At 46.7% G+C, this 26,204-nt stretch overlaps 1 protein-coding gene across 5 annotated transcripts in view; it reads right to left on the bottom strand.

Annotated features, from left to right (window-relative positions):
* Nucleotides 1-26,204, bottom strand: part of MEGF6 (multiple EGF like domains 6) — a 218,193-nt gene that overhangs the window by 47,834 nt on the left and 144,155 nt on the right. For all 5 annotated transcript variants that reach the window (XM_081201364.1, XM_081201363.1, XM_081201366.1 and 2 more), the window contains 8 exons: nt 14,338-14,463; nt 11,730-11,852; nt 9,208-9,330; nt 8,231-8,368; nt 4,090-4,212; nt 3,163-3,285; nt 2,060-2,227; nt 1,127-1,258 (listed from right to left, as the gene is read on the bottom strand). In XM_081201364.1, coding sequence (XP_081057490.1) covers nt 1,127-1,258; nt 2,060-2,227; nt 3,163-3,285; nt 4,090-4,212; nt 8,231-8,368; nt 9,208-9,330; nt 11,730-11,852; nt 14,338-14,463 — 1,056 coding nt within the window. The remainder of the gene's footprint in view (nt 1-1,126; nt 1,259-2,059; nt 2,228-3,162; nt 3,286-4,089; nt 4,213-8,230; nt 8,369-9,207; nt 9,331-11,729; nt 11,853-14,337; nt 14,464-26,204) is intronic.

Here is a 26,204-nt window from a genome sequence, read left to right as displayed (position 1 = left end):
AATTAGATAGATTCGTGAAAGGTAAGTCTGTTGCTGGCTACCAGCTACAATGGCTATGTTTCAGGGATATGCTTCAATCAAATGCTGGATCCCACACTGAATCAGATTGATTTGGGTCAACCCAGGATTGAGGCAACCCTGGATCCCTCTGTTGAGATCGAGTCCACCAAGAATGGTCCAGGGCTGTTAAAAGGATAGGCAAAGGAGAGGCACCTCCCTTCCTGACCACATAGACCCATGGACTTGTAGAGTTGCAAGGGACATCTAGGGCCATCTGGCCCAACCCCCTGCAATGCAGGGATTCATCCTGGGTCGCAATGGAGCTGCTCCAAAGCACCAGCCTGGGTCCTAAAATCAGATCGGGGGAGGCATATAAAAGCCCTATGCTTTCCCTCCACCGTCAGAGGTATGTATGCCTCTCAGTTGCTGGGAATCACAAGTGGCAAGAGTGCTGCCACACTCAGGTCCTGCTTGCAAATTGCCTGTAGGCATGTGGTTAACTGCCAGATGGGCCTTTGGCTTTCTCGCGAAAGCCAAACGTAAAAAAAGAAGACCTTCTTCTAAGATAGGCATCAGTTCATTTGGTGGCAGGTGACTGGGCAGGGAAGGTGCAGGCATGACTCAATTCTGCCTACAGACTCAATTGGCCCCTTGAGGGAGGTGGCGGCAGTGGGGAGTGGTGGTCTCTGTTTTTCCAGAGTGGCCAGACACTGTGCTGGGAGACAGATCCCCAGAATCCACCAGGTTCCCACTGGTGTCATATAAAGAGTTCATTAGCCTTTCAAAAAGCCAGCAGTGCTTCTAATTCACCGCCGATAGGTTTATAGCTGCTGTCTGAGTGGAAACACTCAGATCCAAGGCACACAAAAATGCCTGGACTGCAGACGGGGATCTCAAGGGGCAGATAGCGGCAACGGCCTCCGCACAACTTTACTGAACACTTTTGCCGGGTAACTCTAGTCCAAGGTAAACATGATAAAATGCAGGCCTTTGGTGCTATTCCAAGCCAGCTGGCTCACCACTGCCCTGACGCTCTTCACGTTTAATGGCCTCTAGGAAGGAAACACTTTGACAGGTCATAAAAGGCGGCCCCATCATTTGCCGGGGCATCTCCTTCCCGACTCACTTTGGTTGCAGAGGATCCCGCTCCAGCCAGCAGGACAGTTGCAGCCTGTCCGGTCCTCATTGCACACCCCTCCGTTTTGGCAATCGTCACACGTCAGGCTGCAGTCGTGGCCGAAGGTGTCGTCCAAGCAGACTGCAAGAAAGGTAAACTGTTATGGAGCTCAACCTTGAACCAAGAGGCAACAGTAGCGCAATACTTTTATGAGGGCCAACTGGGGGAGGCTCCTAGCTCGGTGCTTAGCGTCCCAGGTCCAAGGTTCAATCCCTGGGACCTCCAGGTAGGACTGGGGGAAAAGTCCTGTCTGCAACCCTGGAGAACCACTGCCAGTCCGTGTAAACAACACGGACCAATGCTCTTGTCCGGAATAATGATGTAAACGGATCGTTTGATTCATTTAAACAGCTGCATTGTAAGATTCAGCAATGCACAGAAGCTGGTGTGGATAGCTAAGTTCCAAACCACAGTTTAGCAAATCAGGTCATTTTGTGCTGGAAATCACAAAGACTGAATTCACTTCTCCCAGTACTGGAGTGCAATATGTTCAGGATAAATAAAATATATCTGAATGTCTAACTTTGCATGATTTTTTTATGGTTCTCCTGCAGGATAATCACAAGAAAGGGAAGCGTTCAGTAACAAACTTGGGAGTTTGCAAGCTGTAGACCCTATAGAATGAAATCTGAGTAGGTAAACTTACAGGGCATACACATTTGTCACACAACAGAAACCAAAAGTACGTATGTTCAGTGGAATAGTGATTGTTGCTGGTGTGTGTTTTGATGGAGGAAGAGAAAACCAGGGAAATGAATAATGGAATGGACTACCTGGGAAAAGGGCATGCCTAGCTGCCCAGACGCAACCTTGAACAGGAGCGCTCATTTTAGGAAGGAGGACACAGTGCAATGTTTTGCTGCGGGTCCCATGTGTGCTTACTGAATTTCTCAGACAGCGTGTGCTCTCCTCTTGCTTCCGCCTCCTCCTCCTCATCAAGGTAGTCTTCATCAAATAGCTGGGTGAGCTCATCTCGCAGGACCGCCACGTGGGGGAGCGGGCGGAAGATGGGACGCCGGCTATCCAGGGCCTCCACAGGTTCATCGAGCACTGCAGAGAAAAAGCAAACCACACCAAGGACATTTAAGGAATGCCAAGGACCCAGAAAAATGGTCTGATCAACCACCAAAAGAAATAAACTCATTATGGGGGCTGAGCAGTGTACAATGGTCTATATTGTTTTATGTTGCAAAGAATCTAAATGCCCTTTTCCAAAATGACACACACCTTCCGCATGTGGACCCTTCTTCACACATTACATTTTTTGAGAAGGGTCGCTAATCATAGAGCATGCGCTTTAGATCAGGGCGGAGGACCACTTTATTTGGCCCTCTGGATAATGCCTGGTTGGAGGACAGAGTTTGGGGGAGTGCAAGTACGCATAGGAACTATCCTGCCGTCTGAAGGTAAAATTGGCATTCAGCGCTCCACACGCTTTTGCCTCTGGCCCTGGCTCACTTTGGGAATATGGCCCCCAGAAAGTTGCCTAGAAGGGAGTGTTGCCCTTAGGTTGAAAAGGGCTCCTGTGCAGTGGCAGAATGTTCTCAGTTCAGCTCCTATCATCTCCTCCAAGGAGGAGGATAAAATTGGGAACTAAATGAGAAGGGGGCAGAACTAGGTTTCTTAGAGGAAGGTAGGATGGAAATAAAATGTAATAAATAAACAAATATAAGTAGGTATAATGAAGAGCCACTGTGTTGTGTTGGCTTTTAATTTCTTTGTTGATTTGCTCCAAGGAACTTTTTTGTTTTGTTTTGTTTTGGAGGTTGCTGATGTTTCCTGTACCATGTGCACAAAGCCTTTCAGATTGGGTGGGCTCTCAATCTAAAGAAGTAAAATGCCTCCAGTGTTGAGAAGGAGAAGGAGAAGGAGAAGGAGAAGGAGAAGGAGAAGGAGAAGGAGAAGGAGAAGGAGAAGGAGAAGGAGAAGGAGAAGGAGAAGGAGAAGGAGAATGAAACGGGTGGAAAGATGAAGAAGTCACTTACAGAGACAGCTCCTTCGGTCTTCATCGAGCTTGTAGCCAATCTGACAGCTGCAATGGAAAGACCCCACCAGGTTCTGGCAGAGGTGTTCACATCCGCCGTTATTTGAAGAGCACTCGTCCACATCTTAAAAATTAAAAGAGGCATTTATTTATTTTTAGTTTTAATTTTGAGCTACAAATCTTCAGAATGTAAGAATCTAACAACATGGCTGGACTAGGCCAATGGCCCATCTAGTCCGGCATCCTGTTCTCACAATGACCAACCCAATGGGAAGCCCAGAAGCTGGACCTGGGCACAAGAGCCCTCTCTCCTCCTGTGGTTCCCAGCAACTGGGATTCAGAAGCATAACTGGAGGCAAAGCACAGCCTTCATGGCTAGTAGCTATCAATAGCCTCCATGAATTTGTCTAGCCCTCATTTAAAGCCATCCATTCTGGTGGCCGTCACTGCCTCCTGTGCAAGCAAGCTCCATAGTTTTAACTGTGCACAATATGGATTATTTTCTTTTATCCAGCCTGAAACTTTCAACACTCGGCTTCATCAGATGCCCACGAGTTCTTGTGCGATGAGAGGGGGGGTGGAGGGAAAACTTTTCTTTCTCCACTTTCTCCACGCGTACATTCTATAAGACTTCTGACCTGTCGCCTTGCTCACTCTCCCTTTCCTCTAAGCTGCAAAGTCCCAAGCGCTGCCACCTTTCGCTCCAGCCCCTTGATCATTTGTGTTTCCCCTTCTCTGAACTGCAGGTCAATAAGATGAACCAGACTTAAGTAAGACTGGGAAACTGATGGATGCCTCCATCCCCAGATGCACGCTCTCACACACACACAAAAAGCATGTGGACCTTTGAGAAGGAGCTGAAAACGAATGGAAGGGCGCAACGCCAAACTATTTTTTGAGTCCCGCTGAGCGCATAGCACCTCCCTACCATCGCAGCTGCAGCCGTCAGCGTTCAGCCTGTATCCAGCGAAGCAAATGCACTCGTAACCCCCTGGGTAGTTGTAGCAGTCCTGGTGGCAGCAATGAGAACTAGCGCCGCACTCGTCTGTATCTGGTCAAAAGAGAAACAGTTGTCAGTCCGCATCAACCCTGCAAAGGGCCCTGTGAAGGAGAAGCAGGTTTACCGGGCCCTCCCCCTAAGACAGAAACGGGGGAGGCATTGGGCTCTGCTGGCATTTCAACGGGAATCTTCCCAGTTCCTACCTCTCAAACTGAAAGCCAGCTGTCCTGCAGTTCTCTGACCGACGTGTACAAAAATGCATATATTGTGGGGGAAGAGGGCATCTGGCTCAGTATTGTCTGCACTGACTGGCAGTAGCTCACCAGGGTTTCAGGTGGGGGGCAATCCCAGCCCCATCTGGAGAGGCTGGGGATTGGAGACCTTCTGCGTGCAAGACAGATTTTCTCTTGGGGAGCTACAGCACTCCCCAAAATTAGGGAGGGGAAAGTGCGGGGGGGGGGAGAGAAAGAGGTGCAAGTGAGAGTCTCTACTTGGACCTCCTCTCCCGGCTACCATTGCCCTGATTGCATGTTTAATTGGGGTTTTAAACCCTAATTAAGTTTAGGGCTGTGCATGGCCTGCCCCATTCAGTTCAGGGCGTGGATTGTGCCAGGGCTGGGTTATCCCAGGTCAGATATGGCCCAATCCAACATGCTGAATCAGGCCTCAAACCAGATTGGCCCAGTATACCTGAAGGAGCGTCTCCACCCCCATCGTTCAGCCCGGACACTGAGGTCCAGCTCTGAGGGCCTTGTGGCAGTTCCCTCCCTGCAAGAAGTGAGGTTACAGAGAACCAGGCAGAGGGCCTTCTCGATACTGGCACCCACCCTGTGGAACGCCCTCCCTTCAGATGTCAAGGAAACAGACAACTATCTGACTTTTAGAAGACATCTGAAGGCAGCCCTGTTTGGTGAAGTTTTGAATGTTTGATGTTTTATCATAGAATCATAGAGTTGGAAGAGACCACAAGGGCCATTGAGTCCAACCCCCTGCCAAGCAGGAAACACCATCAGAGCACTCCTGACATATGGTTGTCAAGCCTCTGCTTAAAGACCTCCAAAGTAGGAGACTCCACCACACTCCTTGGCAGCAAATTCCACTGTCAAACAGCTCTTACTGTCAGGAAGTTCTTCCTAATGTTTAGGTGGAATCTTCTTTCTTGTAGTTTGGATCCATTGCTCCGTGTCCGCTTCTCTGGAGCAGCAGAAAACAACCTTTCTCCCTCCTCTATGTGACATCCTTTTATATATTTGAACATGGCTATCATATCACCCCTTAACCTCCTCTTCTCCAGGCTAAACATGCCCAGCTCCCTTAGCCGTTCCTCATAAGGCATCGTTTCCAGGCCTTTGACCATTTTGGTTGCCCTCCTCTGGACACGTTACAGTTTGTCAGTGTCCTTCTTGAACTGTGGTGCCCAGAACTGGACACAGTACTCCAGGTGAGGTCTGACCAGAGCAAAATACAGTGGCACTATTACTTCCCTTGATCTAGATGCTATACTCCTATTGATGCAGCCCAGAATTGCATTGGCTTTTTTAGCTGCCGCGTCACACTGTTGGCTCATGTCAAGTTTGTGGTCAAATCGTGTTTTTAATATTCTGTTGCTAGCCACCCAGAGTGGCTGGGGAAACCCATTATTATAAATAATAAATTATTATTATACAAGTCTGAGGCTGCCCATAGATACTGTCTACCAATTACACTGGCTTGAAATGAAAGTGCAAACAGTATTCCAGGCCCTACTAAACCTTCCTTGCCTGTCACACACCCTCAGCGCTAAGAAATTTAATAGAATCATCCAGAGTAATTGCCCCTGGACATGGGAAAGCTGAGAAAATCCCTGTGGGGGGCAGGGGGACAGCAACTACAACCTCAATGCAGAAAGGATGCAGGCAAAATTGCACTTAATGGTCCTCTGAAGATCCCCCTGGATGCTCCGGGCACTGACCCAGACAGACCTACGCTCCACATGCGCAGCTCAGATGCATCCGGTGCATAAACATTTAAACACAGGCGGAGCCAGTTCCCTATCCAGGAAATGCCTGGCTGGTAAGATCTGCTGAGAGTTTCTGATTAGGTTAATTGCCAGACTGGGACTCAGAACGGCGTGATATAAAATGAAATGCAGACATTTGAGATCATGGCATTCACACACACACAAACACCTACGCACACGCCTTTGTCCAGCAGGCAACCTACAACTTGAAGGAGCACTGAGTTTTTGGCAGCTTGCTTGGAGATGGAGACCTTGTTATTGTCAGTAATTCTTCTAGTGTTGTTGATGGAGGGGAAGGCAAAGGAAGCCAGGTCTCCCAGGGCCTGTGGTATTAGCACCTGCCGAGCACGCAGAAGGTCTCAGGTTCAATCCCTGACGTTTCCATGCAGGGCTAGAAAAGTCTCCTCTCTGAAAACATGGAGTCTGTGTTGACAATGCCTAGCTAGATGGCCTGGCTCAGTCTAAGAGAGCTTCAGATGTCCCTTGGGAGTATCTGCAGCTGAGTGAGGGAGCAGAAATTCAACTGCTGGCACCTCCTGTTAAAAGAATCTCAGGAAGTTGGGTTTGGAAAAATCCCTGCCTAAAATCTTGGAGAAGTGTTGGCAGGTAGTATTGGGCCAGATGGACCAGTGGCCTGGTTCATTACAATGAAGTGCAATATATATATGCTTCTCACTTGTCTTGATGGATAGAGAAGGGTTTACAAGCATGTGTAGAAACTGGCTGCATGAAGGTAACATTTAGATGCACTGCCCCACCTACATTTGCCTCTGGCCATGTGGCCCTCAGAAGGCTGAAAAATGTTCCCTATCCCTACCTCGCAAGCTTCCAGGTATACCAAGAAGGTGTTCCCCAGGGTCCTGGTCTGGTGGGGTAGTTCAGGGAGAGACATCCCTGATGGGCCAAAGATCCACCCTGGGTTCCATTGGGCAGGTGACCCGTGCTTTCTCCACATGTGTGTCTTGCTCGCTCAAGGCCATACCCTTAAAATGGAGGGTATCATGCAGGGGTCCACAGTTTATTTGGCTGCCCTTAGCAGCCAGACCAAAATAACCCATATGGTTGCCTCCATACCCTGGTTGGTTTGTGTGCTCTGGATACCTAGACCAACCAATGGCCAAAGAGCCCTTTCCCAAACAGGAGGACAGGGACCAGAGGCTTGTTGTTGTTTTTAGCAGAAACTTGGGGGAACTGAGTTCCCTTACCACGTTGTTGTTGTTGTTATGGTCAGGTAGCGGGGGGGGGGGGGAGGCTGGAATGGATATACACCCAATGCCTAAGCCAAAACACCACCTATATCTGTAATCAATAAAGTTGTGGCCATTTCTAATCCAGATCATTGTCTGCTTAATCACATCTTGCATTTAGTCACTGCCTGGTGTGTGTTTGTGTGTCATTGCGACTGAGCCCGCAATAAACAAGCAACTTTGTGGTGAGTTCCCCCACTGTTTTTTCTAGGAAAAAAGAATTGACATGGACCACCACACAACTTCTAGGATGATTCCCCCAACATCCTCTGCAACTCAAGGGTTGGGAGGAAGCCTGGGGTTCAGCAGTCTTCTGAGAAAGGCAGCAGAACATTCAGCCCGGTGATCTCAGCGGGTGAAAAATGTGGAAGCCTGGAAGTAGTTTACCAGTCATCTCTGTCAACAGCAATGGGGAGCCCCTTAGATGCTTCTCAAGGCAAACCTCCAAACAGCATAGCCAGTGGTCAAGGATGATGAGTACTGTAGTCTGACAACATCTGGAGAGTCATAGGTTCCTCATGCATGCTTTAAGTAAAAGCATTGCTTACTGCATATGAGAGATGGAGGGATGTCTCTTTTTCGAAGAGGCGTTTCCACCTGAGAGTGAGGGGTGCCCCTTAGGTCAGAGATGGGGAAGCCTGTGGCCCTGCAGACGGTGTTGGATGCCAACTCCCATCAGCTCCAGCCAGCATGGCCACTGGTCAGGGATGATGGGAGCTGTAGGTCAGCAGAGACTGGAAGGCACCAGGTTCCTTGCCTCTCATATGCTCATCATAGTTTTCTTCTTCACTTAACAAATTACCAACTCGGGTTATTGGATTACCAATGCAAGTCTTCTTGTCTTCGTCCAGCTGGTATCCTGAGTTGCAGCTGCAGACGGGGCCACTGCTGGTGTGGTGGCAAAGGTGAGAACAGCCCCCATTGCTGGTCTCGCAGCTGTTCACAATTTCCATTTCTATACCTAGAAAAGCAAGAAGAAGAAGAGGATGAGGAGGAAGAGATACACTATCGACTGGTTTCCTACAGAGTCATCTGTTGACCCATGGCCAAGCGGAAGCAGACATTTGCATGAAATCAACGTTTCAGTAAAAGAGTTTGCACACATTCAAAATTTAAGAGGATTTTTTTTATAAAAAAGGAAGATGATCTGAAATGTGAATTCTGAAATTCGCAGGCCTATACTGCCCCTTGATATTTAACTCTTATTGTTATTCCGATTTATTTTACGAATCACTTCCTACGAAGCATTTTTATTCTTGCAGCAATTCCACAATAAAAACACATATGAAACAACTGGATATCTAAATACAGGTTTAAACAAGGGTTATTTACCTGGACTAAAATCCAGAGGCGGAAGTCAAAGCATGTAGCAAGAGAACTTATATCTCTTGTTTTATTAATCACGGTACTGTATATGTTATTTCAGGGATTAACAGAACCCCAAAAGGGATTTGGGGCTTTTCCCCCCAACCGGAACTCACTGGAATTCAGTTCCTGCACCTCTCAAGTGGGCACCATTGCCATTATAAGAGAACAAGGGAGGCATTCATAGCAAGTTCCGGCACCTCTTTTTCTAGAAAAACAGCACTGGATCTGGAACAAGCTTATGTGAAGTTTGATGTTTGATGTGGGCTATGTGGCCCCACCAAAAGACTCCGTAACTCGCCCAAGGAAAGCCTTATCTCAGCATCTTCCGCTCTTGCATTTTCATCAGAGGGAAGAACATGGGGTTGCACTCGATGACCCTTGGGGTCCCTTCCAACTCTATGGTTCTGTGATTCTATGGGGAGGGATACTTACGGTAACACTGCTTGCCGTCAGCCCCCAGCTCATAGCCTGGATTGCAAGTGCATTTAAAGGAGCCACGGGTGTTCAGGCAACCATGCACACACATGGCTATCCCTGCTACGCATTCATCAATATCTGGACAAAAGAAAGCAGAAGCAAGCTATTTTATGCAGACAAGCTATTTAGATCCCCATACATAATTGCCAGCTTGCAGGGGGTGGGACTAGACCAGCCTTTCTCAACCTGTGGGTCCCCAGATGTTGTTGAACTACAACTTCCATCAACCCTAGCTAGCAAGGCCAAAGCTCAGGGGTGATGGGAGTTGTAGTCCAACAACAACTGGGGACCCACAGGTTGAGAACCGCTGGACTAGACGAACCTTTGGGCCCCTTCCATCTCCACAGTCCTGTGGTTCCATGAAATTGGAGCAGAACTGCAGAGAATGTGCGCAGAACAGCTGATGGTGAAGACTGCCATTGAGCCAGAGAGCTTGAATGTTGAGAAACTCAGGGCAGTCAAAAGAAACTGCTTCTTCACACAGTACATAGTTAAACTATGGAACTGGCTATGGACACCAACTTCTTGCTGTTGTTTAGTCGTTTAGTCGTGTCCGACTCTTCATGACCCCATGGGCCAGAGCAGGCCAGGCACTCCTGTCTTCCACTGCCTCCTGCACCAACTGCCTCCTGCACTCCTGCACCAACTTGGATGGCTTTAAAAGAGGATTAGATAAATTCATGGAGGATAAAGACTATCCGTGGCTACTAGCTGTATTGGATATGCTTTCCCTTCACTGTCAGATGAAGCAATGCTTCTGAATATTCAGAGTGGTCCCATTGAAATTAATGGACCTGAGTTAGTTCATTTGTTCTAATTGCTGTTCTCTATCCAGATCTAAAATCCTGTTGTTCCCAGTGCTGGTGGAAAGTTTGCCCATTGCTACCCTCTCCCCCCCCCCCCATGGATCACTGCCTTGTTGTGGTGAAGGGGCTTGAATAACACAGAGAAGCTATGAGCTATGCCGTGCAGGGCCACCCAAGACGGACAGATCATAGCTGAGAGTTTAGATTAAATGTGATCCACCTGGAAAAGGAACCGGCAAACCACTCTGGTATTTTGCCAAGAAAACTCCATGGACATAAAAAAGAAGCTTTGGGAAGAAAGTGAGAGTTTCCAAGGCATACTCTGGTTCATTGGGTCATGGAGAATCCAACGTGCCTAAAATGACTAAACAACAACAACCCTCTCTCTGGCTGCAAAGATCTTACAATGCAGAGCATGCCTTACCATCTTGTTTTGGTTGCCACACTCTTAAGTTTTCTAGTGGGCAATGTGGTATCCTCCAATAGTCATTGGACTCCCAATACCTGAAGGGCCCAGCCAGCCTGGCTAATAGTCAAGGTTGAGGGGAGCTGTAGTCCAACCAACAACTTATGAAGGGCCCCACATGGACTCCCCAGCTCTAAATGTTGTTGGACATCAGCTCCCATCAGCCCCAGCCAGCCTGGCGAATGGTCAGGGATTATGGGTGTCGTACAAATTATGGAAATAATTAAATTAAAGGTTGAAATGTGTCAGAGAAGGGCTGAGCAAGGAAAGGCTGGAATGTGAAGGTTGTGTTTGTGAGAGAAGCACAAAACGACATGAAAACACGAGCTACTGCTGTAACTGTTAAGGATGAAGGAAGGAAGGAAAGTTAAGATGTTATGCCTCCTGATTGAACCAGTAGAAGATAGCAGAAGTACTGCCATATATGGACATAACTGCCCCTTTTCTTCTCTTTCTTTATAAATGTATAAATGCTTGTGGTTTGTTTTTTTTCATATTTGGGGTGCCATCTCTCAACTACTTGCTAGCTGAGGTTGTGTTGCACTGACTTTGCAACACCTAAATAAACGTCCTGTTCGACTGACAACTGGAGCCTGGATTTTATTGGCTGTCCAGGTTGAACCCACAGGGTTTGGTTATTGAACCCCAGTATTTCCCCAACAATGGGAGTCGTAGTGCAGTTGTACGCGGTTAGTATGGCCCATGTGCAAGGATGACGCACAAAGCTGTTATCCAGGAACACCAGGAGGACACCACATCACTCCCCCCAATATGTTGCTGAACACCAACTCCCATCATCCCTGACCATTGGGTCAACAGTCAGGGATGATGGGAGTTGTAGTCTACAAGCAGCAGGGCACCCCATTGGCTACCCTTGTCCCAGGAGTCCCTCTCCCATGCATGGAGAATATTGGACATGCATAGAATTGGTGGCTGAGGGGTTTTTGCTTGCTGTCCCCCCCCCACCCCCATGAACACTAGAAAGGTCTGTATTAATTGCAAGAAGTAAATGGGATTTTTGTTTTTGCAAGCACTTATCTTCTAGGGCAGCTGAAGGCTCATTTATCATCCTCCCAGACCAGACGGAGCAACTAATTATAGCATCTATGGAGATTAGCAAGGCATTTGCATGGGGGGAACAGGAGGGAAGAGAAAAAGGACAGCTCTGCAAAACTTGTGCAAGAGTTTCATGAGACGCCCCGTACCTTCACAAGCTTTGTTGTCAGCTGCCAGCCTGTATCCAGGGTGGCACTCGCAATGTGCCACCCCACGCCGGCTCTGGCACCGGTGCATGCAGCCTCCATTCCTGTCGGCACATGGGTTTCTCACTGGGAAGAGAAGGGAGGCAGCGAGTCAGTTGGAAATGGTCCAAAAGGAAGCAGTCCAAGGCAGAGCCTTGGCCTCACGTACAGAAGATCACAGGAGCATCTCCAGGTAGGACAGGGAAGAGATTCCCCTTGGACAGCCACTGCCAGTCAGTGCAGTCAGTACTGAGCTGGATGGAGTCTATTCTCAATAAATAGGTCATCTGCAGAAACCTGCAGGCTGTTGCCCAAAATAGTTCTGCTTATGAGAGAGGAACAGTGGGGTGCAACTGCTTTGGATGGAGGCTTCCTCGCATCTTGTGCAGAAGAGAAGTTACGCCGTGCGGGTTCTTGAAACGGCCAAACACCCTTTCCAAAGAACACTGGCAATGGCTTATCCTGCATGCAGTTGTTCAGGAAAGGAAGCCAGGGGCCAAGTCCTTTCAAGTAGATTTTGAAGAGGGATCAGCCAGCACTCAGATGCCAGAAGAGCTGCAGCTTCAACTTTCCACCAGGGAGCTCCTGTTCTAGGTTAATCTGCACCCCAGCATCCTCCCCTTTCTGTCTCTTATCTGAGTCCTTCCAGCTGAGATTATCCAGCTGGTTCTCTCTCCATCGTTGGCTTTCTCCCCTCCTCTGCTGGAACCAGAGATGACTAAGGGAGAGGGGCAGGGAAGGGAAGGGAAGGGGGGAGCGCTTCCTCAGAGATAATTCTGTCTCTTCCCTGGTATGGGAGACTCCTGGGCTTGATTCTATTTCATTTCGCTCCACTTCCCTCCCTTCTCTTCTTCCTCCAAAGACAAAGCAATCCCTCAAAAGATGTCTGAAAGAACATCATTACACACTCCCTTCTAAAGACAAACTGGCCGTGCAATCAGGGCAGTGCCGGATTTACCTATAGGCTAAACAAGCTATAGCTTAGGGCCCCACTCTCTTGGTGGCCCCCCAAAAAATTAAAGGGGGGAAAAGCTTAAAAATTATTTCACTATCAATATACTACTTCTTAATTGTATTTCACTATTAATATAATTCTTCTTAATTGTATTTCAGTTCAACAATTACTTTGATAAAAATACATATTTTGTTACATGCAAATGGCTTTAGATACCTATTAGGTCCATAAATTACTATATAACATATATTCAACACAAAAAAAACAGTGGCAATTTGTTGTTGGAAAAGGACAGCTGGACATATAAAGGCCCCCATTACCTTCAGTAGCTTAGGGCCTCATCAAACGTAAATCCGGCCCTGAATCAGGGAGCCTCAGTCCAGGCCAGCCTTTCTCAACCCGTGAGACCCCAGATGTTGTTGAACTACAACTCCCATCACCCCTAGTTAGCAGGGCCAGAGCTCAGGGATGATGGGAGTTGTAGTCCAACAACATCTGGGGACCCACAGGTTGAGAACCGCTGGTCCAGGTGATCATTATGAATGAGCAACCATTTCCCGACCAGCTGATCTCACTTGGAACACCTGTGCAAGCCCAGGGGGTGGCACACCTAACGGCACTCACAACTGTCTCCTCTTTTCATCAGGACCACCCCCAGGTTTCAGGCAGTCCCTGCCCTACCTGGTGATGCTGGAGCTTGGACCCGGGGCTGACTGCATGCAAAGCGGGTGCTGTATCATGGAGCGACTGAACCCAACCCTACCAGGAGATGCTGGTTATTGAACCTGGGACCTTCTGCATGCAAATCAGAAGCTCTTACCACTGAGCTACTGCCAGGGATGGGTGAATCTGCTGCCAGTTTGGGTTGCTCTCAATTTCTCTTCTCCCCCCACCCCCAGGCTGTAATTGTGTTAAATTAATCACCAAATGTGAAAACACACACCAACTCAATTCCAAACAATTCATACAATTTTTAAAAACTGAATTAAAATATAGATACTGGTGACTGCATTTCCACCATACAAATCTGACCCTGGCAATAATATTTTTTTGGGGGGAGGGTGGAATTCCTTATATTTATTAAATATACACAATTCCACGCAAGTAGTCTGCATAGGTGTACCTGTCTCTGATCCTAGAGACAATATATAGCCCTCGGGACCATTTGGGAAGAGGGCAGTAGGCCAGTGGCTGGAGCACCTGCTTTGCAAGCAGAAGGTCCTTGGTTCCATCATTGGCATCTCCAGGTACGGCTACAAATGTCCCCTGCTGGAAACCTTGAACAGTCCCTGCATGCAAGTAGAGACACTGTTGTGCTACATGGACTAGTGTTCTGATCCATATAAGGCATGTTCCTTTGTTTTTATTAAACCAGGTCTTCATTTAGAATCATGAGGACTAGGAACTTACTAGGGGAAGGTCCATAGCTCAGTGGCAGAGCAGAAGGTCAAAGGTTCAAACCTTGGCATCTCCTGATAGGGCTGCGAATGTCTCCTGTCCAAAATGCTATGTGAACAATATGGAGCTAGATGGACCAAGGGTCCAGGGCTCAGCATAAGACAGGTCTGCCACGTTCCTCTGCTTGATCCGAGCCCTCAAAGGGCAGGGGAGACTCACCAATGCAATGCTTCCCATCCTCCTTCAGCTGGTAATTTGGCCGGCATTGGCACTGATGCTGTGAGAGAGTGAGCTGCACACAGTCATGTTCACATCCACCGTTGTTGATAGCACAGGTGTTTATGGCTGGGAAATGAAAGAACAGCGGCAGGATTAGGTCAAACTGCAACAGATGAGCGACTGGCCTGATCCAGAAGGCCTTTCTTACATTCTTAGTTATGTGATTGCAGTCATGAATCAACTTCACATAGAAATCTTGAACCAATTTCACAGTAAAATGATAATGACCAACAACACAAAACAAATAAAAACAATTCCACATATACAGAGAATTAAAGACAATTCCATCTTTCAGTTTCAATACAGATACTGACTACTTGTTGAAAAATGGCTTGCTGAAAAAGGAAGGTGTTCAATAGGTGTTGAAAAGACAACAAAGATAGCGCCCACCTAGTATCTAATGCCGATTTAAGGACTCCAACCCCCATCAGTCCCAGCCAGCATAGTCAATCATCAGGGAAGATGGGAGTTGTAGTCCATGAACATCTGGAGGGCCAAAGGCTCATTCATGGTGCTTCAATAGGAGGGAGTTGCTGACACACTAAAAACCAATTCTGGAACAAACCTTCTGTTAAGACAGTATTTGCAGGATGCCCTCGTCTGAACAGTTCAGTGATCAATTAAGTATATAATGGGGGGCATGATTTTATTTTAGGCATCCTGCTTCCAAGCATTCTGGGCTTTGAGCACCAGAGGTGACACATTGTTGGTTAATTGGCAGCCAATCAAATTCTTTCGGCAGCAGTGCAAAGCTTCATTTTGCACTAGCTACGTGATGTGTGAACAGATGCTTTCTTCAGTCATGTTCTTGTCTACAGCTTGTAGCTAGTGAAGAGGAAGCTTAACCCAGAGCCCTGGTTTCAGTGATGATACTCCAAGTCAAACCTTGGCTGAACTCAGTGCGGCACTGAAAAAGGACTGGGATGGAGCAAAGCAGTTGCAAGATCCTCTCTGGGAGTCCACACATTCACAAAGTCCCAGGAAGGCAGAGTTGGGGCTGTCCCTTTTCAGACCAAAGGGCCACATTATCTCCTGGGCAGCCTTCTGAGGGCCACATGGCAGTACAGTGGTGCCTCGCAAGACGAAATTAATCCGTTCCGTGAGTCTCTTCGTCTTGCGGTTTTTTCGTCTTGCGAAGCACGGCTATTAGCGGCTTAGCGGCTATTAACGGCTTAGCAGCTTTAAGAAAAAGGAAACAAACTCGCAAGAACTCGCAAGACGTTTCGTCTTGCGAAGCAAGCCCATAGGGAAATTTGTCTTGTGGAACGACTCAAAAAACGGAAAACTCTTTCATCTTGCGCGTTTTTCGTCTTGCGAGGCATTCGTCTTGCGAGGTACCACTGTAGTGGGTGGATCCAAAGGCAAAAGTGTGCACAGCAACACCTTTGTACAGACGACTATTTTCTGAACACAACCCTCTCCATCCAGGCAAGCAAGAAGCATGATCTGCTTTGCAGGACACACTGCAGTCAGGCACAAACATCTGAGGGGCAAAGCAAAGCTGGTGAGGGGAGTGGGCTGGGGAGAAATTAACAGGCCACACAGAATTGCCTGAAGGGCTTCATTTGACCCCTAGTCCTAAGGTTCCCCAGCCAAGGTAAGCCACAGTTTTGGACTTGCCATTTGTGAACCAGACCAGTGTGTCACTGAGCAGAACACACCATGTATGGGACTCGTCTGCAGAAAAATGTGCTGATGATATAAAACAGGCCATTATTTTTGGATCTGCTATCTTGTTTCGTTTTTAAAAGAATGAAAGGAGGGATGTCCTCCTTGGATCGAAATTTCAGCCACAAGGTTTCAGTGACATAATCCAAGGCTGCAAACTGGGGGTGGTTCAAGGGACGGAATCCAATCGACAATTTTGTCTGCACGTGGCAAACCCTCTGCCCCACGCTGCCACCTGCCCGGCAGGTGCTGAGGTTGAAGAACAAGTTTTGATGAGGGCTTGTTTAAGGAAGGAAATGGCCATCATGGGGTGTTGACGGCATGAGGGGCGGCTCCAAGTGTCCCCAGCGGTTCAGACCAATCCAGAAAGAGAGCAAGCAGTCAATGGCAATTGAAGCTGCATTCAAATAACTTCCAGCAAGACAAGAAGGATGTGGGAAGCTCGTTTTCTGGCTGCACGCCATGCAGTAAACAAAGAGAGAAAGAAACATTTTATGCAACCAGTCATGCTTCAAAACACCCCTAAGGTACACACAAAAATCTGCCTTGCTTTTCTGGACTTTCAAAGACTTGTTTCACGTATGGAACTTGAGAAGCTACTTTGTACAGAGTTCAGAACTTTAGTCCATTTACACGTGGTGGGTCAAATACAAGTCCCTCGGCCTCTCCTCCTGACCTTAGGCACTCTCCCAAGCCACGCCCCCTTACTCAGGCCACACCCCTACCTGACCCTGCTTTGCATCCTCCTTGAATGTTTTTGCGAGGCTGGATCACACCTCTTGCTTCTCTGGAGGGAGGACAGAGAGCGGTGTGTAGAAACTAGCTAACTGTACAATGATAAAATTTGCATTTGTTGCTCCGCCCACTTTTGCCTCTGGCCCCGCCCATGTCCAGCATATGTTCCCCAGAAAGGAATGTAGCTTCTGGGTGGAAATGTTCCCCCAACTCCAATTTACACTGATTGGGAGGGGAGGGTCTCCCCACTGTCTTTCCTAGCTCTTCCTTCCTGGGTGCCAGGCCTGGAATCAGGTCAGCATGAAGAAGCAGTCAGTTGTCAATTTATTCTTTATTCAAGGAAAGAGCATACAACTCAGCCACACTTCCCAGTAGGTCTTGCCCCTGTGGAACTGTTTCCAGGACTAAAGGTCCCTGCCTTCCACCCCTTCTAAGGCTCCTTCTCTCTCAGATGTTTCCCAAGCAGTCTCAAACTGCATCTGCCCACCTATGGCCTCTGTTCTGCTCTCCTCATTATTCTGGGTGTTCTTGCAGACCAGGGTGGAGGGGAGCTTGTCACAGCAGGAGAGGGAGACTCCCGGGATCCTTCAGCAGTATCTTAACCCCCCTCCTCTGCTGCAGCCTCAGAGTCTGAACTGCTCCCTGTCACAGGTTCCTCCTGATCATTAAACCCTGTTGTCCCTTCCGTATCCATCACCTCTGCCCAATCTTCCCTCTCTGATGTCTCCTCAGTGTCCCACCACCAATCCCCCAGCTCCGAGCCTTCCTCCTCTGGGATTACCCTTGGAGGTTCCCTGGCCAGAGGGCCCCCCTCCTCTTCACCCAGCAGCTTCCACTGCATTAGGTGGGTGTCTCACATGGCCTCCTCAGTGGGCCAGGTCCAGTGGTACAGTCCAGGAAATGCTTTGCCACTTGACTTTAGTGAATGTGTACATTGTCCTTCAAATTCTCTGGAGACATTTATATTTCATGGCCCACAGCCTGCTTCTCCACGCAAGAGACTGGCTGACAATATTATCTTAGAAAGGAAACCGTTTAGTGGGTTTCCATAAACAACTTCTGGCAGGCGACAATTATTTGGAAGGCAGTTATCTCGAACCCTCCAGGAGACATCTCCCGCCTCTCTCCCCGCCAATAAAAGAGAGGTGCTTTTGGAGAAGGTAACGCCACATATCTTGTCAGAGGTGGGGAACTTTTTACAACCCAAGGGCCACATTCCCTTCCAGGCAACTTTTCTGGGGCCACAGGCCAGCAGTGGGCGGGGCCAGAGGCAGAAGTGGGTGGAGCAATAAATGTGGATTTTGCATTTTAACAGCAGGCTAGTTTTATACAACGGTCCGTATAGTTAAAGCTATGGTTTTCCTAGTAGTGATGCATGGAAGTGAGAGCTGGACCATAAAGAAGGCTGATCGCCAAAGAATTGATGCTTTTGAATTATGGTGCTGGAGGAGACTCTTGAGAGTCCCATGGACTGCAAGAAGATCAAACCTATCCATTCTTAAGGAAATCAGCCCTGAGTGCTCACTGGAAGGACAGATCCTGAAGCTGAGGCTCCAATACTTTGGCCACCTTATGAGAAGTGAAGACTCCCTGGAAAAGACCCTGATGTTGGGAAAGATGGAGGGCACAAGGAGAAGGGGACGACAGAGGATGAGATGGTTGGACAGTGTTCTCGAAGCTACAAACATGAGTCTGACCAAACTGCGGGAGGCAGTAGAAGATAGGAGGGCCTGGCGTGCTCTGGTCCATGGGGCCACGAAGAGTCGGACACGACTAAACAACAATAAGTTTTATACAGACCCCCCTCCAAAAAAACCCACCAATCTCCATCTAGGCAGTCTCTCCATATAGGGAAAAGGATGTACTCTGAGTTCAAGAATACATTCCAGACAGGCAAAAAAACATCCAAGGAGGGCTAGAATCAGGGCTTGGGAGGGAGCATCCCAAGGACCTGATGGAGTGGAGAGTTGAATTTGCCCACCTCCCCTCCCCGCCAGGGCCAGAGGTTCCTCATCCCAAATATAACATCTCAAAAGGTGTCTGCTTTCCAGTGCGCTGCTCTTCCAGGATCATCTGTGATCCCCAAATAGCCTCCAGGAGCTGCAGAAGAAAACTTGGCTTAGCGTGCAAGAGGGAAAAGCCACAAATATGTCCTAATTTTACTGTAAACGATTCCCCCAGCAAAAAAGCAAAACACGGCCTGAAATAGCAATGTGTGACCTTTCCTAATACAGAGAACAATTTGAATTGGTCTTTTGCATTCAGGCATAGACACACAAGCCCCTGATTAAACAGGCAACCCATTTGGGGACCCAAAGCCACTGAGTCGGGTCAAAATGTTTGTTGAGCAATGCATAAGGGCTGTTGGAACAGGAGCTGGAATAGTGGTTTACGGTTCTTTTGCAACAAAAACAAAAACACACACATGCACAATCATCTTGGACTGAGGCAATGAGGAGCTGGATATTACAGAGCCTGGTGGTAGCTATTAAAAAAAATCAAATCAAATCACATATATTTAAACAAAGCTAATAAAAACATTCAAAGCTTTTGTAAAGAATGCTGTTGAGGTTCTCTCTTTCCTTCCTTTTAAATATATATATATATATATGATGGTAAAAGGAGGCTTCACTTTTGCCCGCCTGGGAGAAAAACAAGACTAGAAAGGTTTAATAAGCGATCATCTTAAAACTAAAACAATCTCTCCCGGTATGAAACCGTATAAAACTTAAACCACTTCTTGCTATTAAAGAGGACTTGTTTTTGTATTTCAGAATTAAATGGGCTGTTATACCAACACACAAACAAGCAAGCACACATATGAAAGCTAAGCTAATTGGATGTTTCTTGTTCAATAGGAATGCTGGGATAATGCGATGGCCCATTGAGCATATAGCTCAAAGCAACACAGTCCTCCCCAAACAGTTTTGAAAGGACAGTATCCATACAGAGAGATCATGCCATCTCCCAACCTCCTGTCCCACAGGAACATTAAGTGCTTTTTGCTAAATCGCACCATTGGCCCATCTGGACCAGAACTGCCTACACTGACTGGCAGCAGCTCTCCAGGGTTTCAGGCAGGAGCCTCTCGTAGCCCTACCTGGAGATGCTGAGGAGAGAACCTGGACCTTCCCCATGCAAAGCAGATGTTCTGCCGTGGAGGTATGGCTCTTATGACACAGGAACGTGGGAAGCTGCCTTGTATATACCAAGTCAGACCACTGACTCCATCTGGATCAGTAGTGTCTACACTGGCTGGCAGCAGCTCTCCAGGGGTCTTTCCCAGTCCATCACAGAGATGCCAGTGGCTGAACCAGGGACCTTCTCTACACAAAGCAGAGGCTCTAACAATTAACTATGGTGGAATGCCGTAGCAGAAGCAGGATTTTGCCCTTATTCCCTTCTGCTGCGCCACCTGAGTGACGCGGCATGGAATACTATGGGAGGTAGTTCTTTCAGAGTCTTTTTCGGCTGTGGCCCTGATCTGGTGGAACGCTCTGTCACAAGAGACTAGGGCCCTGTGGAACCTGACATCTTTCTGCAGGGCCTGCAAGACAGAGCTGTTCCACCAGGCCTTTGGCAAAGACACAGTCTGACCCCCTCCTTCTGTAATCCTCACAGAACTCTAGCCCAATGGTTGCCATTAATTTGATTTTGAACTGATTGTAAAATGAATTGATTTTAGAATGTTGTGTTACTTTTATTGTTGTTAGCTGCTCTGAGCCCGGCTTCAGCTGGGGAGGGCGGGATATAAATACAATTTTATTTATTTTTATTTTTATTTTTATTTTTATTTTATTTTTATTTTTATTTTTATTTTTATTTTTATTTTTATTGGAAGCCCGCAAGCAGGGTCCTAGCACAAGAGCATTCTCCTCTCCTGTGGTTTCCAGCAACTGGTACCCAGAGGCATACTGACTCTGACAGTGGAGAGAGAAGACAGCCATCACTGGCAGCCTCACCTCCGTGAATTTGTCCAGTCTTCTAAAGCTCTCCAGGCTAGTTGCCTTCATGGCATCTTTTGCGAGTGAGTTCCACAGTTTAACTAGGCCCTGCATGAAGAAGTACATCCTTTTGTCTGTCTTGAATCTCCCAACAATCAGATTTGTTGGATTTCCACAAGTTCAATATTATGATAGAAGAAGGAAAAAAACATCTCCCTATCAGCTTTCATACCCAACATGAATAGTTGTATACAGCTTTATAATACTCCTTCATAAATTATAGCAAGGCCAACTTCTCTGTATATAAACAGGATCTGTCATAGCTCATTTCGGTCAAGGGGATTTCTTGTTCCCTGTACATCATTTTTTGTTCTGAAGGGCTCCTGCAGTTCCCCTACAGTTCTCAGTAATCTTGAAAATCACTCTTTGGAAAATCGGGGCAGATTTTTGAGCTACAATTGCCCGGGCTTTGGGAAAACAAGACCACCTTCTTCAGCTCAAAGGGCATTCTGTGTCTCTGCAGAATTTCATTTTAAATCTTAAGTCAGAGAAGGACTTCTCTAGGGTGCAGTGCCCAGTTCTCAATACTTCAGAGCGTTACAACCTGAGCAAATCCATATTTTGACCAAAAAAATTATTCATTTTGGCAACATTGCTAAATTATATTCTGCCCCACTCAGGAAACTGGTTGAGGGTTTTATAGAACTGTTTCCAGTAGCGCTCTGCCAAAAATTACCTTCACATATTTTCCCCCTGACGCGTTTTCCATAAGTTAATGAGAAAAGAAATTACATTCAAAAAAATATCAAGGGAGAAGGAAATTTCAGTGAGATTTTCATGTATGGGATGTGGTTTTTTGTTCTGCTTACTTACTTACAAGGTGGTCAGGGGGAGGGGGAATCTTGAATGTCCCTTCATTCTACAAAAATCATTTTCTCTGGCATTCTGCAGGCTTGCACATTAATCCCACTTCCCGAAATCCACATGAGGTGGGCTACCCTTTAAGTGGGGGGAGGCTGCCTACTTTGTGCCTGATAGTTGCTCCCCCCTTTTTTTTATTAATGCAGAGCATTGGAATGCCAAAAGGGAAGGGAAAGCAAAAAAGCAGAAGTAAACAAACTGAACTCAGGAACTCCCAGGTAAGTTCTGCCCACTATTGTGTGGGCAGGTCGATCCCTCCCCTTACCTGGCCAACTCTATCCTGGCAATGCCTCCCCAGCTGGGATTAGGTAACTGGCAGAGGTAGGCGGCCACCTCCAGGTGGTCAGCCTGGGGGGGGGGCGAATCCAGGCTGTATGGCCGGGAGCCGCATGGGATTGTGGGGGCTGCACGTGACCACACAAAAGGCGCTCCCCATATGATGTGGGGAGCGGTCATTAACACAGCACATGTTTTGAATGCTAGAGAGAGCAGCATTTGGCCGTCATGCCCCTTACTTACAATGAGTAGGCCTAATGTTGAGTACAACACACTGCTTAGGTCAGGCATGGGGAACTTAAGAGACAGAGAATTGTAGGGTTGGAAGGCACCCAGGGGATCAACTAGTTCTGCAACGTAGGAATAGACAACTGTCCCACAGGGGGGTCGAACCTGCGACCTTGGGGTTATCAGCACTATGCTCTAGCCAACTGAGCTATGCAGTTGTGACTCTTCTCTTCTCTTCTCTTCTCTTCTCTTCTCATTTCATTATATTTCTATGCCGCTTTTCCCTCACACAAATCGGCACACAAACAATAAACAATGATACCATAATAAAACCATAATAAAATAATAAAACCATAATAAAACCATAATAAAACCTCGCGATTTCAACATAAATCATGAAGAACAATTGACAAATAACAAGCGAAACAAATCACCAGTAAAACAACCACCTTCTATAAAACGCTATCGACAAGATTAAAACATAAGCTAAACAGCGCAACCACAACAAAAAGTCCTATTCTAAGACTCACAAAACACTACAGCATTCGTAATCCACAAAAGAATATTAACAGCATTAGCAAACTAACAACCAAAAACAATAAGCAACTATTTTACTTTTAAAAGACAACTGAAGGGGGCCCTGTTTAGGGAAGTTTTTAAAGTTTGATGCTGTATTGTTTTTAATATTTGGTTGGAAGCCGCCCAGAGTGGCTGGGGAAACCCAGCCAGATGGGTGGGGTATAAATAATAAATTGTATTATTATTATTATTATTATTATTATTATTATTATTATTATTATTAACTAAGCACTGCTGAATGCACACACTCTCTCTTCCAACCCCCGTGACTCATAATCTTCCACTCAACTCATCCCAAGACGCATACACATAATGCCCATGACAGCAACTCCATTCTGAAGGCTTCAGAAACTTCTATGGCTGGAGGTTGGAGCAAAGCAGGTGGGGGGAAAAAACAACAACAACAACAACAACAACAACAACAACAAACAACCAGGTGAGGGAAGCTCATCAGGTCTCAAACCCTCAGTGAGTTAGGGACTTCCACGGTGTTATGTACTGAGTTGAAGAGGATCCAGAATGCAGCAGTCTGATTGGTCCTAGAACAATAGGATTCAGAATGCAGCAGTCTGATTGATCTGCAGGAGCCACCTAATCCAACTCCAGGTGGAAGTGAATCCGCAACCTGATTGGCCTACAGCAGAATCCTGGAATTAGCCAATCACATGGGGCCCATTGTGTAAATAATGTCTATTTCGCAGACATTTCGGGGGAACTGGCATTCCTCACTACTATGAGCTGAATAAAGAGCATGAAATCCACACTCGATTCCGAGTATATTTCACACTGCATGAGAAGACAATCTCCAGCAAACTGAGCAGATGAGACCAATGATGGGTCCAATGGCCAAGAAGACCGTTTCTGCACGTGCTGTAGCAATGAGGGGCAGGTGGGGATCATGAACCTGGAAAGCCAGCTGATCTAGGAGAAGAAAAACCTCCACTGCCCTGTGGGATATCTTCGGGAGAAGGAAAAGTTAAGGATCAAACCCTACACAAATCTGGAGTGGGGTCGATGGTTGAATAGCGCCTTGTACGCCTCTTTCTGGCAACTCCTACAGCCAAGCTGGTGCCAAAGGTATTGCTCTGCTTTCCTTTGGACCACATCAAGAGGGAAGTCTTGTCGTCTGGGCAGCCAGGACCTCCACACATATTGCCCAGGTCTGCACCTTGGGGAGGTCACTTCAGTGCTGCTAATACAGTGGCTTGATTTCACCTTCAGAGGCACACTCCATTGTCCCTCAAGACCGATGGAGGCCAACAACCAAAAACTCTCTCTCCACACACAAACCCTGTACCCAATTCAAAACCCTGCACCACCCAAATGCGACTGCTGGACTCTGAGGAATGCGTGCAAATTAATTACCTGTGTGCTGGGCTTGATTTCCTCCCCTCCCCTAAATAATTTTGCTTTCAGCTCCCACCATTCAATCCATCAAATACATTGGAATATATATAATGCAGCAGCAACAGAGGCGAATGCAATTCTGGAATTCATAGAATTAATGTCATAGGCAATTGTCAGTTACATTGAACTACCCTGGGGCACAGTTTCACTCAAAGTAGACTTCTTTAAATTAATGGCCCCGAGCTAGTCATATCCATTAATTTCAATGATCTGAGTAGGACTAACATTGGGTGCAAACTTTGACTGTAAAAAATAATTTATTAAAATGAAAGAAATACAAGTATGACTGACAATCAAAATGATTAAAAAGGTAAGCTGGATTAAAATATATATATAAAACTGACAGGAAGTTGTTCTCAGCACTCATGAGGATTAGAAACTTGTAAAATGATGTCAAATTCTTCACTGAATACATGCCTTGTGTTTTGATTTTTAATCAGCCTGAGGACAGTGGGAGTGTTAGGGTATCATCTCCCAACTAACTCGTCCACTCAATTCTCTTTGACCATCCCAAAATACAGGTTGCATGTAAGAAGAGGAATACCCTTCCCCGCCCCCCACAAGCTAATAACCCCGTTTGAACCTTATAGCTTTTCCAACTGTACATGTCGACTGCAAAGTGCTCTGTTTGCATTTGCCATACGGTGTACATTCCAGCTCGGGACAAGTAATAAGAAGCAGAAGTCATTCTCTGGCAAGGCACGCAGCAGGCCATATGCACATGTGTAACAAGACGGGGGGTTGGCAGACCCGTCGATACAGGATGGGGAATTATACATGGCACATGTCAAGGAGGAAGAATCAAACCAATAACACAGAATTGCATTTTAATACATACCACCCACCCCAGTTGCTAGAAGCCAGGGCTAAAGTTACACTGATGGGGGGAGGCGCGGGGAGGAAGACCGGGAGCCCCAGCTTGATTTCAACTTAGTCAAGAAACAGTTTCTGACTACGCAAGTCTCTTTTTCAAGGTGGACCTTGTCAGCACAAAAAAAAGCTCACCGCCGCCATCCCCACCCATCAAACATAAAATAAAGGCAAAAGAATTGATTCCAGTCCTGCTAAGTTTCCTCTAGAGACAAATGCACAGAATGTTTGTGAGTCCAGGCACTCTTTCAAAGCAGCAACTTGGATTGTAAAAAAATAAATAAACCCAGAGCTGTGAACCACACAGATTCCAAAAAACCCAAACTATGGGACCCATCCAAACAAGCTCCTCATCAGAGCAGACCCACTGAAATTAACGGAACTAAGTCAAACTGCATTTAAAGGCAGTTTGTTCTGTTTTCATGACTTTCCCCTCACTGTCGAGTTCCACATTATATCCGAGTTTTCAGATGACGTTAAAAGGCACCCCTGGAACTATAGTGGGAAACGGTGGAAGTTCAGCACTCAGTTTCGTGTTACTTGAATCCAGAAATAATCTGTTTGCAAATAATACAGGAATGGGTGCTAAGCTTTTTATTTTCTTTCATTAAAAAATCATATACTGCTTGATTGTATTAAAAAAAGCAATCCTCAAAGCGGTTTATAGAAGGAATCAAACAATAACATTTTGGGGGAAAACAGTTAAAACAAACGTTTAAAACATTACAAAAGAAAAACAAAAAGCCAGCAATAAGCCAAAAAACCACACCAGCATTCTAGATATCTGGGAAGGTTTATCTAAACATAAATGTTCGGGGGAGGTACCAAAAAGAGTACAGTGGTACCTCGGGTTACAGACGCTTCGGGTTACAGATGCTTCAGGTTACAGACTCCGCTAACCCAGAAGTAGTACCTTGGATTAAGAACTTTGCTTCAGGATGAGAACAGAAATTGTGCTCCGGCGGTGCAGCAGCAGCGGGAGGCCCGATTAGCTAAAGTGGTGCTTCAGGTTAAGAACAGTTTCAGGTTAAGAACGGACCTCCGGAACGAATTAAGTACTTAACCTGAGGTACCACTGTACAGTGAAGCACCTGCCTGGTAGCAATAGGTAGGGAGTTCCAAAGTTTAGGTGCTGCTATACTAACAGATCAATTTATTGCAAATGAAGAACAGGCATTA

The sequence above is a fragment of the Podarcis bocagei genome (genome assembly GCF_964188305.1).
Source record: "Podarcis bocagei genome assembly, chromosome: 7".
Lineage (NCBI taxonomy): Eukaryota > Metazoa > Chordata > Lepidosauria > Squamata > Lacertidae > Podarcis > Podarcis bocagei.
Note: the sequence above shows the minus strand (reverse complement) of the source record. Positions and strands in the feature narration are given on the sequence as shown.